Source organism: Vitis vinifera, chromosome 1, assembly GCF_030704535.1.
Source record: "Vitis vinifera cultivar Pinot Noir 40024 chromosome 1, ASM3070453v1".
NCBI classification, from domain to species: Eukaryota; Viridiplantae; Streptophyta; class Magnoliopsida; order Vitales; family Vitaceae; genus Vitis; species Vitis vinifera.
In genome coordinates this window covers 22067314-22084396 of record NC_081805.1, presented here as the reverse complement: position 1 = coordinate 22084396, position 17083 = coordinate 22067314, and the positions used below count along the sequence as shown (strand labels likewise).

The window sequence follows — 17083 nt, the reverse complement described above, 5'->3', positions numbered from 1 at the left end:
AGGATTGAGAATTTGATTATTATAAATTGAATGACTAAATAATTGATAGAATTAAATTTTATAATATTGTTTAAATTTTTAGTAGTAAATAAATATTGGTAAAATTGATAGGTTAAAAATTATTATGAATTTCAACTTCTTTGATGTTGAAAAATTATTTTATGTTTCAAATATTTTATGAAATTAATTTTTTTTAATAGTTAATGAAATCATATCATAAATGAATTTAACAAAAATAGTTCAAGTAATTAAAGTCAATTTTTTTTTTTGAAAAATAGGTTTATAGTAAATTTAATTAAGAATATAATGATATTTTTTGTAAAACCATTGTAGAGTTAGAATTAAATAAGTTCAATTTATTATTAAGAAAGGGGATGTACGTGGTATTTTTAAATTTGTTTAATAATAATAATATATATTTATTATCAAGTGGACAGGGGAGAAAGTTAGAAGGAAAAAGATAAGGAAGAAAAAAAGGAGCGAGGACAGAACACGGGAGTCGCGGAGGGCAAAATGTAACACGCCTTCGGTCGGCCTATTGATCCGCCAAATGACCTCTATTTTGCTTAAAATTTTAGTAGAATATTCTATTCAACGCGGATAACACTTTTACGGAGCTCGATTTTAGTTTCAACGGTTAGATTTTTGAATATGAGGTAGAGTGGTTTAACCCAGAAAACTTTGATTTAATTTTTTTTTTTGAAAAAAAAATTTATATTGTGTTTTTGGGAGATAATAGATGTTATTTATATTATTTGAAGTATTATTATGGTTATTGATAATTTTATTTTGGTGATTTACGGATTTTTTGGAATATTGGTAATAATTGGGATGATTTAAATATAGAAAAATAGTTGTATTGAGTGTTAGGAATTATTGAGATTGTTGGGATAAATAAAGATAGACTATAAATTGTTGATTTTTGGATTATTGGGAATTTTCTTGGATGTTTTTGGTGATTTAAATGTGGAAAAATAATATTGATAATAATTGGGATGATTTAAATATAGAAAAATAGTTGTATTGAGTGTTAGAAATTATTGAGATGGATAAATAAAGATAGAGTATAAATTATGTTTTGTTGATTTTTGGATTATTGGGAATTTTCTTGGATGTTTTTGGTGATTTAAATGTGGAAAAATAATTGTATTGGGTGTAAAAAAAAATTGTTGAGATGGTTGGGAATAAATAAAATTAGAGTATAAATTATGTTTTGTTGATATTTGGATTATTGAGAAATTTTTTTGGATGCTTTTGATGATTTAAATATGGAAAAATAATTGTATTGGGTGTTAAAAAAATTATTGAGATTGTTAGGAATAAATAAAATTAGAGTGTAAATTATATTTCATTGATATTTGGATTATTGAGATTTTTTTTTTTAATATTTGTGATGATATTGTTAAAGAAAAATTGTTATATTGGTTGTTGGAAATTATTAAATAAAAAAATTTATGTGGTTAAGGTTTAAACTATGTTTTGATGATATGCAAATTATTAGTGAATTTTCTTGTGGTGATTAAAGTGAACAAGAAATCGATGTGTGGATTACCTATTAAAAAAAGAAGAAAAAAAGAAGAAATTGATGTGTGGATTGTTGGAAATTATGAAACATAATGGGAGTAAATAGAAATATGTCTTGGAAAATTGTGGATATTAAAATATGATTTGATCGCACTTCATATTCATCATGGTTGTGTGAAGAAAAAGAAAAAATTGAAGAAATGGAAATGAGAATGAAAAGACCCCAAAGAGGGCAAAAATGAAAAGAAAAGAGAAATGAGAAATGGAAGGACCATAGAGGAGGCAAATTAAGTAGTGAGTAAGATCTCTAGGGTGAAAGACATAAAAGTTTACCTTGGGAAGACTGCAAATGGGGAGTGTATTTGGGTACGAACAAGTATCCTTCGGTAAAAGCCTGAGAATAATAGTGCATTGTGTGATTATGTGTAAGCATTTGCGTCATGTTTGCATTGGAATAAGGAATTGTATCTTTTAATGGATTGACATCAATTGTATGATTGAATATATTATTCGAGACTGAAACGACTTACTTAATTTGTAAATTTGGAATTGTTTGATATGCTATATATATATGGTTGAAAAAGAAAAGTGATAATTTTGATTTGTTTAAATTTGTATAGTTGAGATTTCATTTAAGGTATACAATGTAAATGTAATATTATATTTTGTCATGCAATTGTGTTTTATTGACTTAGAATTTCTAACCCATTTGAGGTGTAAAACACCCTATGAGCAATGTGGAAATGTTCATCCCTTTATTTTCTAAAATTTTTAGATGTAGATATAGTTTCTAAGGAACTACAAGAAGCTCAGGAAGTGTTCCATAAAGTCCCAGAGAGTAAATGAACCATAATTATGGTTGTTTTTAAATTGTATTACGTTTTGGCATGTAGTAATTTGAATTATAAGGACTTTTGTAACTTAAACTATATTTTATTAGTTTGTAAAACTTTTTGTAAATATTTGGGTTATCATCTTGGGTGGTAAGATGGTGGATTTATTGTACTTGTGAATAAGTGATGGTGTGATGGTTAGTTTTGGAAAAATAAAATGAAATAAAATAAAATAATATGATATAGTAAATCTTAGTTTAATAGATTTATTTGGGATTATTGGTTGATTGTTAACTTGGATTAGGAGAAACCTTAGGGTTAAACCTTTGACCTAGGGTCATAGGTCAAGTTCTAGGTTGCCTAGAATTTGGGTCGTGATAATAATATTAGCTCAAGTTGTCTTCTCCATTGCTCTTTTGACTATCCATTGATCTATATATGTATGTATAACTTAGAGCTTCAATTTTTGGGTACTGTTAGTTTTGTCTTTGCATTCAGATATTCCCTGGTCGTTCGTGATTGGTTTGCTGTGGGGGTTGGGATCATACAGGAAGGACTGATGATTCCTTTATTTTCTTATACCTACTGGTTCATTTTAATTCTTCCATGGCGTTGTTTCTTGAAAAAGATATTTAGGTAAAGGTTTGAAGTAGCTAGAGTGACAATTGATTGTGACTACTGGTATATTTCAATTATAATGGACAAGAGTAAAAGGCTAGATATAAATTTGATTTATAACTTTCTATGTAAGAGAATTGTTAGTTGGAATTGGAGGATGACGGAGGAGGTAATTAGGAGAAAGAAGGTAAGTAATATTAGAGCAAACTTAATAGTGTTGGATCGTGCTAGAGTCTTGGTTGTTGGCATGATGATCTTAAATAATTAGTAACTGATTTGCTATCAAGAAGCTAAATGCGCATGTCTCCCTTAAATAAGGTGAAAAGTGAAAGGAAATGAGATGTATATATCTATATATATATATATATATATATATACATTACACATTAATATGCAAATGTTGTCTTTGCCTCAATCATAGGTGAACTTAACCCATCAAATGGCACGTGTGATGGGCAAAGAAGAGCTAAGAATAGATATCAGCTCGCTAGCACAAGATGGACATGAAATTGAGACTGGGACTTCACCTGAACAGATGTCACCTGTAGATCTAATTTCTGGTAGGTTAATTATCTTATTCTTATTCAGATCTTTAATGAATTTGTTCCATTTTTATTGACTTTAGAAGTTCTTTAATTATGCATGACTATTGGTATTAACATGGTTCATACGTAAAAGTTATACAATTGCAATATAATAAGGTGGAAAAATTATTGGTCTACATGAAGGCATAGCTTTGGTGATAGCTTCCCCCACAGGGTTTCACATTAAGAGGCCAATTCAAGCCAGAGTTTTGAAGTCAATGAATTAGAATCTGTAGAATGTATTTGAATTAAAATGTTTGATTTGAAAATTTTCATTATGGTTGTGTTACTGAGATGCTTATCTTGATGCTGGAAACTTATACAGGAGATAGAGACCTCTACCTCGCTGTATGCATACCTCTTTATCGTGCCGCCATGAAAGGTGACTGGAAAACTGCTAAAGGTATTTTTGAAATGTTTCCAGCAGCAGTGCGCTTCACCATCACACCAGGAGGGGACACAACCCTTCATATTGCTGCTGCAGCAAAGCATGTCTACTTTGTTGAGGAGATGGTGAAAATTATGGAACCAGAAGACTTAGAACTTAAGAACCAATATTCGAATACTGCTTTTTGGTTTGCTGCTGCAGCAGGAATAGTGGGAATTGCAAAGGCTATGGTGAAAAAGAATGAAATCCTTCCAATGATCCGAGCTTATGATGAAATGACACCACTCCATGTGGCTGCTCTATTAGGACATAGTGAGATGGTGTGGTATCTCTACAACAAGACTGATCATGAACAATTAACTGTTAGCGATTGGGTTAAGCTGCTTAATGCATGCATCAGTACTGATCTGTATGGTGAGTAGATAATTTTTTCTCTCCATCCAGAATCACCCACCAGCTAGTTAAAATATAGGGAAAGGCATTGTCTTATATAATGCACACGTAGTCTTTGGTTGCATTACCAGAATAATATTTGTTGAGTAGCAAATACCAGCAGCTTTAAGCACTTCCTTCCCCAGTTGGGTTTTGCAATCATAGAGTTGGTGAATCATTTAGCAAACAATTTTTTATTCACTGTATTTTATTTGATTTTTTAATTAATATTCCAGGTTTAATTTTGATAATTTTTGTTTTACTAAATGCTTTCTTATAATCACCACCTTGCATGTCCACAAAATGGCTTCTTTGGGGAAACTATATAAAGTCAACAAATAGGCACAAAAATTCTTTATTTGTAATATTTTGTTAATTCATCATGCAGATGTAGCCTTGGACGTATCGAGCCATCACCCAACATTGGCTGTAGAAAGAGATGGGAATGGTGAAACTGCATTGCATCTCCTGGCTCGGAAGCCTTCTGCATTCTCGGGGGGAGATCAGCTTCATATATGGAACACTGTCATTAATTCAAGCAAGTTATTTTCTCTATCTTTTGTTGAGGTTTGAAGTAAATGAAACCTAAAGGAAATAATAAAATAAACAACCACCAACTGAAAAATTAAGTATACCTTGGTGGATGATACAAGGATAACCCTAATTTAATTAGCTGTAATTGAATAGCACACCCCAACAGGTACCATTATAGTTGTTTAATTTAGCAAGCCTGAATTTCATGAGCTTATCCTATGTTGTCATACCATATTTGATGGCAAGCCAAATCATAAAAGCATGTGGGAAACAAATCAATTTAGCCCAAGTTCTCTTATTCCTCGTTTGTATATACAATGCTTATCATTTTTTTCCTAAAAGGGGGGTGTTCTTCACAATTACTGCTGTTACATTTGATCAATCTAATTAATTATATAGCTACAATCCATGCTTCATGTCACAAAAAGAGCTTATCATATTTGGAATCCACAGCCATCCATGATAGCTTGATTTTTTTGTTGTTCTGCCTCGTTTGTACCATATCTTTGGATTGTTTCCTTTTTTTTTTTTCTCTTTTTTTTCTATTTTAATTTCCTTATGATTGACTAAATTAATTAAAGTATCACTATATTATTCATGCATATATGTATAGATCTATCACATACAAGTTTCTAATGTTGCTATTGTTTTTGTTGCCAGTATTTGATTTTGGAATGCTAATTAATTTATTTTTCACTGGCAGTATCATGTAAAAGAGTGGAAGACAAGAAAATTTTGAGGCAAAACAAATCTCTTAAACTAGTCAAACACCTTTGGCAGCAGGTTATAGTACAACCGCACTCCGAGATTTTAGATCTGATCAGATCTCCTTCTCCACTGCTCCTTGTTGCAGCAGAATTAGGAAACACTGTGTTCTTAACAGAGCTTATTGCCATATATCCTGATCTCATATGGGAAGTAGACGATCACAATAGGTCTATATTTCATATTGCAGTTTTACATCGCCAGGAGAATATCTTCAATCTTATATATGAGATAGGTTCAATGAAGGATTTGATTGTGCCAAATAAAGATGAGAATGATAACAACATCTTGCATTTGGCTGGAAGATTGGCACCCCCACGTCAACGCAATATTGTCGTAGGTGCAGCTCTTCAAATGCAACGAGAGCTATTATGGTTTAGGGTAAATATCGCTGCACAAATAATCTTTTTGGTCTAAACTTTTTGTTTATCTTACAATTTGAAATGTGGTAGGAGGTGGAAAAGATGGTGCTACCTTCATTCAGAGAAAGGAAAAACAGAGATGGTGAAACACCCTGGGATTTGTTCACTAAGGAGCACAAAGATTTAATGAAGGAGGGGGAGAAGTGGATGAGAGGAACTGCTGCTCAATCTATGCTTGTTGCAACCCTCATAGCCACTGTTGTGTTTGCTGCAGCCCTCACTGTACCAGGCGGTAGCAATCAAGATACTGGCATTCCTGTTTTGTTGAGAAAGAAATCCTTCATATTTTTGCAGTATCGGATGCAATAGCGTTATTCACCTCTTTGACTTCAATACTAGTGTTCTTATCTATTGTCCTAACTTCACGCTATGCAGACGACGATTTTCTCGAGTTATTACCTTCCAGGTTGATGTTTGGACTCTTTACACTCTTCATTTCAATTATATCGATGATGGTAACTTTTACTGCGACCTTTTTTCTACTTTTCAGTCATGGAGTCACATGGGCCCCTATTCTTGTTGCTGTATTTGCTTTTTTGCTGGTCACACTTTATTTTTCAATGCAATGCCGCCTTTGGGCACATATAATTCGCGCCACATATTGCTCTAGGCTTATCTTTAGACCCAGGAAGCATATGCTTTACTAGCGAAGTTCAAATTTTGCAATGAGAAACTTCATTGGCTAAGCTACTTTTCCTTTCTAGTTGTATTCCATCAAACTTGTGCTTCGCCGGTATGTAAGTAGACTTTAATTGTATTTCTTCTCCTGTAAAAAACTTCACCAACATTTATAAACTTTATGTATTAAATCAATGCATATCTTGCTGTCATTCATATTCCTTTATGTTCAAATTGGTATTCTTGGGTGCCAATTGGAATCTTTTTGTTGGTAAACATGATAGGCCCAGAGGGAGTGAATAGATTTATGTTCAAATTATTTTTCATGACCAATATTTCCATTCTTATGAATAATTTTGAGTTATCTGAAGAAAATAATTTAATCCTACCATGTTTTCTTTTAAGTGAAGTCAAGGCTACAATGGATTGTGGTGGACTTGAGAAGGAATTTTGTGAGTACTTTAAGTTGGTAATTTTGAAAACCTAATTCGTAATTCCATTGAAGTACTTGCCTAATGAAGATCAAGGGGTTGAAATCACTAAGAGAATAACATATATAATTATATATATATAGTTGAGGTAGTGGAGGGAGGAAATCAAATCAATTGGATTTTTCAAGTAAATGGTTGTCTTGGATATACATCTTTTCAAAAAAAAAACTTTGGAAAACTGTTTTTGGACTAAGTATTTTTGTGCCCTATTTCAATATTGATCAAGTATTAAGTAGGATAAATCCACCTTCAACTGTAAAAAAATTCAACCATCGAACAGTTTTCTTTTCCCTATTTAAACCTGAAATCCCCATTTTACGGTTGGGGCACAGTAAACACCATCATACATACACTACACGAATAATATCTTATTGTAGCGGCTAGTGACCCTCACTAGAGGTCAGAAATGGTGTGGTGTGGCAAGTGTAGATTGGGTAAACAGAAAAAGAAAAGGGCTAACCCCTTCAAGATTGGCACAAAAGCTTCATGTTAATATTTGAAAATTTGGAGAAATACAAAACACATTGGTCAACAAAAATGCTTCTCCTGAACATGATATCTGTTATAAACCTTTTTTTTCAGCAAAAAAAAAAATATAGAATCATACAATGGATATATACAGATGGTGAGTCCCAGTTAGCATCAACAAAACAAATCTGCAGGAACACAAAATAGATTTTTTAGATCAATATATTGAGAAAATGACTTGACACTAAAAAAGAAAGGCCAAAAAGCTTTGAGATTTGATGTTTTGTTAACAGAGATCCATGAGGACATAGAACAACATATTTAAATGGTTACTTTTTCTATGAATAAGAAAAAAATAATACATGAGTAACAGCACACCAATGCTTATTTGAATAAAGTGGCATTCATGGACAAAAACTAAAGAAACCAATTGGGACTAGGGGGCAAGGCTATGATATTATCAATTGTGTTCTTGATGCAAAACACTAGGCATACTATTATTACCATTGAGAGTAGCATGATATATTCGCTTCTTAGCAAGTCCAATATCTGATAGTGTCATATTACCTTGCAGGTAGGATACAAACAACAGATGAAATGTGAGTAGCAACAATCAGGTAATGAAAATCTCATTTTGAACAATATAGGAACCCAACATCCAACAAAATAGCATGAACAAGAGACTGCTATGCCTTTCATGATACAAGGAACTTTTGCCTCCATAAATTAGTAATTACTTGATACGGAGTAAAATTTAAGGGTACAACAAACACCACCGCCTCATAATTCAAGAACTAAACCATCAAGAAGGCTATGTTGAAATCTAATCACCACATCGAAATAGGTATTTCTCTGGTCTCAACAAGTGGCACAAGGAAATTTTTGTATCTAGTGAATACCTTTGCCTACATCTAGTACAAGGTTTTGTTTTTTTCTTGTAAACATATATATACATCCAAACATGTACACACACGTGTATGCACTTTGAAGTTCCCAAGAAATTATAAGTAGATTTTGTAGGTACATGGTTGTGACCAATTCTTGTCCTACCTTGTAGTTCTAGGTTAGCCCAAGGGTGCACCTTTTCCAAATTTTCTCTTTATGATATTGCTTTATCCCTCTAGGGATATATTGTTAATGGCCACAACCTCAACAATCTTTTTCATGTTTTCATGCATGGATCAGTTTAAAAAGGAAAAACATCAGAGTTTGAACTTCCATTATTTTACTATAGGTACAAGGTTTACATTTTTTGGTATTCATGCCCCAGTTTAGTGATTTTCATACAGACATGTGCATATGGTGTTTTCTTACATGCTTATTGATGAAATCCTCCCTTCCCAAGTCCACAATTCATCCTAAGTTTATCAAAAAGACATCAAGGCATCATAGAAAATCAACAGTTCTAATATTGTAACATCTCCAACATTTGTAGAAAAAAACAAGATTCCATATTTGATCTTTAGATTATAAATTAAGGTTCAAAACTCAAAAGCACATTCATATAGACACAAACCTCACTAGCTATCAGCTTTCGGACATTATTAACATATAATTTTCCCATACATTACAAATGAGCTTAATTTGAGAGTTATACCTTGGCAATGAGAGAACCTACTTTGGGCAATAATTCAAATTGTGACAGAATTTTTTTGGTCTCCATCTCATCCTTGTAGCAACATGCAGCTTACTTATGTCATTCCACTTGTGTGGAGCTACCATTATCTTACCAATAACATGCAAAGTAGACAGTAAGACTGATCAAGAAATCAAAATTCCTTATGTTTTGAATCTTACACTGCAAGGAGAGTGGAACTATGACTGTCCAAGTGTGGTTGCTTGTCGAGAGTTGAAAATTTGGATGATTATTTGGAGGTTCTATTCAAATTCTTGGGCAGAATCATTAGAGAATGAAAAATGATCAAGAAATTTGGGCAACAATAGAGCAAGTAAGAAAAATTTAGATCTGAAATGAAGCATGAACTAGACTAAGAATGATAGTTAGTTCATTTGCAGTCCTTGTAAGGAAATAACTAAGTCTCCAAGTGTATTATTACTTTCCCAAAGATTTTGGCCAACCCTTACATTTGTAAATAAAGTTTGAAGTTTTTATTGATCAACAAAAACTGATTGTCTTAATATCAAAAACAAAAAAAAGGTTGAGGCTACAACTATTATCACTAGCAAATAATTAAATTTATGCAGGTCTTCTAATTTAATTTAAATGCTTCAAACTTCACCTGCTTAGACCTGTCTAACAACTTCTTCAGCAATCAGGCCAAGAACTTAGCCTTTAAGATCAATAGAAATAAACATTCCACATAAGAACTTGGTTTTTTTCATTTCTTTTGACAAATGTAAAATTTTCGTAATTTGAAAATTTTCACCTTAAACTTAATTTGCTGATTATTTGACTTGGATAGATACTTATAAGTACAAACCATCTTTAAAGAATAAATTACTGAACTGCTTAGGCCTGGAACATGTAATCTAAAGATTGTTGTTAGTATAATAAAAAATCTAGTTGCTTTATAATAAAAATATAGAACAACGTCTACTAGTATTTTTTTATTTGTCAAAATATGGAATGCAAATATAATAATAATAGAATTTAAGAGATAACAAACTAGTGATGCAACATAATGAACCTAGTAACTTGTATTTTAAAAGAGAACTTGAGAAAGGCCATACTTAGAACTCTAAAATTTTCATTCTACTTATGATCTAACCAGGGGGGATTTTAGAAAGATCATAACCTCAAAGAAAGGCATCAGATTAATACCCTTATGGAAATTTGTACAGGATTTCAGATTCAAATCATTGAGTTCAAGGAAGTTTAAATACAAAGCCAACAAGTAAATTCACAAGTTCAATATTTGAAGACCAAAATTGACTCAAGAAGATGCTCTATATACTTAATTATCATTTTAGGATACTTCAATTCTGTGAATACAAGAAAAAAAAAAAAAGTATTTTCTATTTCACTCTTTTCATTTGTTTCTTAGAAAAAAAACTTAATTTCTTAAGCATTTCTTTTCACATAAAACTTTATATTATAAAAATTATTACTTGTTATTTATTACTATTATTATTGTAATAATTCATACAATGATCAAAAGAAAGAAAGAAAGAAACGAAAAATCATTGCTTGATAAAATTGTTGTACAAAACAAATTAAGTTAATAAACAAACTCATCTTAAAAATTTTCTTTTGCTTATTGTAAGTAATTCACTTTCATAGCAAACACATTTAAGGGAAAAAAAAAAATTAAGTTTCTTCTAGACCAGTAAGCTGATATCAAATTGTCCACCTTTGTATGATGAGGTTGGAGAGATGGCAGCCCCAATCCTATTGTTTTGGTCAAGGGTTTGTTATCTATCATGCTTAAGGATAATCCCCTGCATGCTAAAACTTCTGAAATAGTTTTATGTTGTTACCTTTTCTACAGAAAAAACAATAGGAAACTATTAATTATTAATTTTATCAAACTTCTATCACATTTTCTAAGAAAAATAGGAATTTTTTTTTCATTAATATCTTGTTGTTTCCTCATTTTTTTCAAGATAACAATAGAGCTACTCCAAAGGTTTCAACTTTTCTATGTTTTCTCTTTACTGTTGTCTTGCCAAAGTCTCACTTTGTTCACCCTGCCAATAAGCAAACATGCCATTGGAGTGATGATATTGGCCCTATTGGGGACTGGCTTTTTATTCAACTTAAGAGAAACCTAGCCATAGAAGGTGCATCCACACAAAGAAAGAAAAAGGAAATGTCTTATCTTCAAAATGCATGGGTCAAATGAGAGAGATGCCTATTGCCCCCACCCAGTCAAAGAATGAAAAAGAAAAATCAAATGCACATGACATAAAAGAAAGTAAAAGGTTTGGAGACTAGAATTCAATGCATTATAGCTCATTGTATCATGTGGAGAGTTAGGCTATAAACTTGTTTTTATTCTAGTGAAACATAGTGAAGCATTGAAAGGAGAGTTTTTAAAATTATTGATACATAGGGTAGTCAATGGATGAAGAAGATGGTTGATGTTAGTAAATAGCTAAACAAGAAGCTTAATAGTAAACCCCTTTAAGATATATGGCTAGAGGGACTAGTAAGATGAAATCATTAAATGAATCTTTGTTTCTTTGATGGGGATTGCATTTTTTTTTTTCTCTAATGGAATGTTGAAGTTACATTATATTTTGAGGAAACTCGAAAACATGAAAAACTGGAAAAAAAAAAAAAAAAAAAAAAGACACCAGACAAGACTCTTAGCACCCAAAAAATGAAGGTACATTAAAGTAAAAGTAAAAAAAAATTTGTTATTGTTTTTTTTTATTAAATGATCTGTAACTTGAAAACCAAAAAGGAAAAAAATGAAAAAAAGAAAGCAAAAAAGAGAATGATCAACCAAAAGGAAAAAAAGATGAATCCCAAATAGTTAGTGTGGATACATTGAAGCCTCTTCCACCAAATTAATTAGGTGAAATATGGGTTTGAGGGCCAAACATGATGCAGGGCAAAGTTTGATCAAAAGTTTGTGTTAGTTCCTCTTCACAACGATTTCTAACAGTAAGTGACCTTATTTGAATCTCCCAATTAATTAGGTTCCATTCAAATTGAACCATCTTAATTCATTTAGAAAGGAAACATGGTGGTTAAGACATCAATTTTGGTTAAAATCAAACTATTAATGTTTTATTTTGCCTTGTATTGACTTGTGAAGCCAAAAAATGTATTCCTAATCAGACTGCTTAATCTCACAAGTGGTTTGCCTTGTGCTGTGGAACCTCCTCAGCTAACCCTCATCTTTCTAACATCTGATTTGCCAAATTAGGCAAATTAGACTTGTCAGACATGTTATAACATATAACTGAACACCTAAGATCCAAAGTGTGATTCTTTCAATTGGTCTTTCAATTAGACCTCTATAACAATGTGAAATATAAATCTGCTTCTGAATTTTGTATCTCTTTATACCATTGAGTTTCAAATATCCTACATTAAGGAAAATGGGTGCTCAATAAAAGAGAATGAAAGAATGGTAAGATTTTCATTCTCATATATTTATAAGCCAATCTTGGCTATTATATCTTGAGATAAATGAGACAAACCAGACACAAGGAGTAGTTTGCTTCAGGGTAGATAAAGCGTTTAAGGAGACAAACATGAGTAGGAAATGATGAATCAATGAACCCCGGAGGTTGCTCCATATAAATTGTTTCTTGCAGGTGACCACGGGGGAAAACATTTTTAATGTAAAGTTAATGAATGGTCCAATTCCAAGTAACAACAATAGAGAGTATGAGACGTACTGTTGTTTGCTTAATAACAGGATTGAATGTCTCCTCAAAATCTTGGCCAAGAATTAGCGTAAAACCCTTAGCAACAAGATGAGCTTTAAACTGATTAATAAACCTATCATCTTTAAACTTTGTTTGGAAGACCCATTTAGAACCAACAACAATGGTATGAGGAGGTCGTGGGACTAATACCCATGTGTGATTATGGTGAAGTGCAACAAGCTCTTCTTGCATAGCAGTACGCTAATGCGAATTGTTGAGGGTTGTTTTGAGAGACTTCGACTCTGAAGTGGAAGAGAGAAGTGCCATTTGTGCAACCAAGTCTAGGTTGAACTGTAGTTTATGACGTGTGATCATGGGATGGGTATTTGTAAGAGCAGCATCATGGAGGTAGTTGGAGGCAATTGGAGAACGAAAACTAAGTTCTTGTCAAGGGCATCTGGATCATGAATATGGACAAAGAGAGGTAGGCTGGCACTTTTTTGCACTAATGTAGATGATATAGAGGCATGATCTCCTTTGGAAGACAAAGAATTGGTTGAAGGATGCTATGGAATGGTAGGTGCAGTTTGTGGTGGAATAGGAGCACATGGCACTGGAATTTGTGGTGAAACAGTTGTTGCAATTTGTAGTGTGGTAGGTGCACTTGACAGTGAGGCAGTGCAACTGTTAGATATCTGGCTATGAGCACATGGGTTGTGGTCAAGTGTTGCATGCTCTCCTTGCGCAACCATCTTAAGAGGAATTAATTGAAGAGGTAAAAAGGTAATTATGTTCATAAAAAACAACATGGCAGGATATATAAACTCGATTGGTAGTAGGATGAAAACACCAATATCCCTTATGTTGAGGACTATATCCAATGAAAACACAGGGATAGGTTTTCTTGGAAAATTTGTTAACCCCATAATTTTGCAAATAAGGGAAGTAACGACGGCCAAAAATCTGTAAGCTTCGATAATCTTGGTGCCTCTTAAAAAGCTTGTGAAATGGAGTGTCCAAGCCAAGGGATGAAGAAGGTAACTGATTAATGAGATGAATGACTGTTAAAAATGCATCTACCCATAGTTTAAGAGGAAGATTTGCATGAAATAACATAGTAAGTGTTGGTGTTTTAAGACAAGCTAAGGAGAGAAGACACAATATAAAATAGAGAAAATATATCAGTGGAAGTCACTATTATATTTCCTCCATCCAGCGTACATTTATAGAACTAGGAAATAACTGAAAAGAGAAAAAAAATCTCAAATTCAAAACAGATAGTAAGTGATCTACAATTTATGAAAGTGGACTCACATCTCCTAAAGAATAGGAACTAACAATGACTCAGTTTTATTCAAACTTTGAAAAATTAAAACACAACGTAGCAGTCCAAAAAGCAAACTTCTAACACTCCTCCTTGCTTTAGGAACTGCAAACTCCAAGCTTTTGTCTAAGAAACTCAAACTTAGTGACTGACAAAGGCTTTGTGAATATGTCAGCCAATTGCTCTTCCGTTTTGTAGTAGCGAAGATTAATGTCTCCATCTTTCTGCACACCTCTCAAAAAGAAGAGTTTGACATTGAAATGCTTGGTTTTCCCATGAAACACAAGATTGTAAGATATTGCTATTGTAGCTTGGTTGTCCACGAACACTTCAATACCTTGTGTTTGCTTCATATGCAAATCAACCAAAATTTTCCTCAACCACAATGCTTGATTTACTGTTGCGGTTGCTGCTACAAATTCCGCTTCTATAGTAGATTGAGCCACAATATCCTATTTTTTCAAACACCATGAGAAACTTCTTGAGCCAAGACTGAAACAATACCCTGAAGTACTCTTCATATCATCTAAGGAACCACCCCAATCACTGTCAGAATACCCGAACAGCTTCATATTTGGAATCTTTTGAAACTTAACTCCATAGTCGACAGTTCCTTTGATGTACCGCACAACTCTTTTTGCTGCCTTTAGATGCACCTCACTAGCATAATGCATAAACCTTGATAGAACACTTACAACATACAATATATCAGGCCTTGTTGCTGTAAGATACATCAAACAGCCAATGAGACTTCTGAAGTATGTCTCCTCCACCTTTTCAGCTCCATCATATTTGCTTAGTTTTTCTTTTTGGTTCATGGGAGTACTCATTTCTTTGCAATCTTCCATTATGAACTTCTTGAGAATCTCCTTTGCATATTTTCTCTGGCAAATAAAAACTTGATCTTTTCCTTGCTTGATCTCCATTCCAAGGAAGTATGTCATTAGACCAAGATCTGTCATTTCAAAAACTTGCATCATATCCAGCTTGAACTCATCAATAAGCTTTGCACTACTTCCTATAATAAAAAGATCATCCACATAAAGAGAAACAATAAGAATGTCATTGTTATTTTCCTTAACATGAAGTGTGGATTCTGAAGACTTTTTTTAAAGTCCAGACCAAGCAAGTAATCATCTATTCGACTATACCAGGCCCTTGGTGCCTGTTTTAAGCCATAAAGAGCTTTATGAAGTCGATAGACTTTGTCTTCTTTTGTCTTCCACAACAAAACCTTCAGGTTGCTCAACATAATTTTTTCTTGAAGAATTCCATTAAGGAATGCTAATTTAACATCCATTTGATGCACTTTCCAGCCAAGTTGCGCAGAAATAGCAAGAAGTAATATGATTGTGTCAAGCCTTGCTACTGGAGCAAATGTTTCAGAATAATCAACACCAAAAATTTGTGCATATCCTTTAACTACGAGCCTTGCTTTATACTTGTTGACTGAACCATCAGCATTTAGCTTGGTTCTAAACACCCATTTTACCCCAATTACCTTTCTTTCTTGAGGTCTATCAACAAGCTCCCAGGTTTTGTTTTTTTCAATCATGAACAACTCCTCCTTCATTGCATCTTTCCATTTGGACTCTTTGAGTGTTTCTTCATGGTCAGCAGGTTCATAAATTGCAACATTGCATCTCTGATAAATTTCAGAGAGCAATCGAGTACCTCTTACTGGTGGATCATCCTCCCTTTCATCTAAAAAACTTGTTTCAAGCTCTGTCTTTGAATCTTCCTAATCACATTCTTCATTTTCCATGAAGTGGACATCTCTACTAATAATTATAGTATCAGTATGTGGCTGGAAGACTTTATAAGCCTTTGAAACTGTACTATAACCAATAAAAATTCCTGCAGCAGCTTTTTTGTCTAGTTTATCTCGTTTAACATGAGGAATATAGGTAAAACAAAGACAACCAAACACTTTAAGAAAAGTCATTGGAAGTTTGTACCCATACCATGCTTCAAAAGGAGTTTGATTCTTTACTGCCTTTGTAGAGAGTCTATTTTGCAAAAATATAGTTGTGTTTGTAGCATCTGCCCAAAATTTCTTCGGCAATTCTTCTCGTGCAGCATGCATCTGGCCATCTCCATAATAAATCGGTTTCTTCGTTCACTCACTCCATTTTGCTCTGGAGTATAAGGAGCTAAAAGTTGGTGTTCAATTCCTGTTTCTTCACAAAATAAATTGAGTTGACATGAAGTATATTCCTTGCCATTATCAGATCTTAAAATCTGGATTTTGCAGCCACTTTCATTCTCCACTTTTGCTTTGAACTTCCTGAAAGTGTTCCTAACCTCAGATTTGAATTTCAAAAAATATATCCAGCACATTTTGGTCAGATCATCTATAAAACTGATATAATAGTGACTACCTTTGAGTGAAGGTGTCCTTTGAGGTCCTCCAACATCGGTGTGAATCAGCTGCAACTTATTTGAGGCTTTCCAAGTTGCTGTTGGGAATGGAAGTCTGTTTTGTTTTCCATATTGACAAGTTTGGCAGCTTGTGGAAATCACTTCAAACTCAGGAAAGCCTTCCACCATTTCTGATTTTTGCATTTTGAGAAGCCCTTGATAATGATAGTGCCCCAGCCGCTTATGCCATAACTCAACAATATTTTCTTTTGCTGGAAAAGCTATTTGTTCTTCCTCAAGTGGATCTAATGAGAAACTTTTTCCTCTCATTTTGACCTTAAACAAGTCTTGACCAGAGGCATCCTTGATCAGGCAATAATTATCTTCAAAATACACCTTGAAACCTTTTTCTAGCAGCTAACCAACACTTAACAAGTT

The 17083-nt window shown here is 33.1% G+C and overlaps 1 protein-coding gene across 5 annotated transcripts; it reads left to right on the top strand.

The window, feature by feature from the left end:
* The first annotated feature begins 445 nt into the window (after positions 1-445).
* Positions 446-9636, top strand: LOC100266696 (uncharacterized). Of its 5 annotated transcripts, none has more exons than XR_009466285.1 (7): positions 446-656; positions 3397-3535; positions 3885-4361; positions 4768-4917; positions 5617-6059; positions 6131-6506; positions 8252-9636. XR_009466285.1 is itself a non-coding variant. In XM_019221462.2 (6 exons), exons 2-6 carry the CDS (start codon positions 3415-3417, stop codon positions 6407-6409), a joined length of 1467 nt encoding a protein of 488 aa, XP_019077007.1. In that variant the 5' UTR covers positions 446-656; positions 3397-3414; the 3' UTR covers positions 6410-6934. The 5 variants fall into 5 exon arrangements, 2 of the variants coding, with proteins under 2 accessions (XP_019077007.1, XP_019077004.1); XR_009466315.1 differs by lacking the exon at positions 8252-9636 and adding an exon at positions 6591-6934 and having other exon boundaries at positions 6134-6506; XR_786536.3 differs by lacking the exon at positions 8252-9636 and adding an exon at positions 6591-6934.
* Positions 9637-17083: the final 7447 nt, after the last annotated feature.

Bases quoted from the DNA above. Each gene is read 5' to 3' on its own strand.
- LOC100266696 (XM_019221459.2), top strand. From the start codon at position 3,415: ATGGCACGTGTGATGGGCAAAGAAGAGCTAAGAATAGATATCAGCTCG. The intron at 3,536-3,884 runs GTAGGTTAATTA...AAACTTATACAG, and splicing joins ACCTGTAGATCTAATTTCTG to GAGATAGAGACCTCTACCTC. The intron at 4,362-4,767 runs GTGAGTAGATAA...TTCATCATGCAG, and splicing joins CATCAGTACTGATCTGTATG to ATGTAGCCTTGGACGTATCG.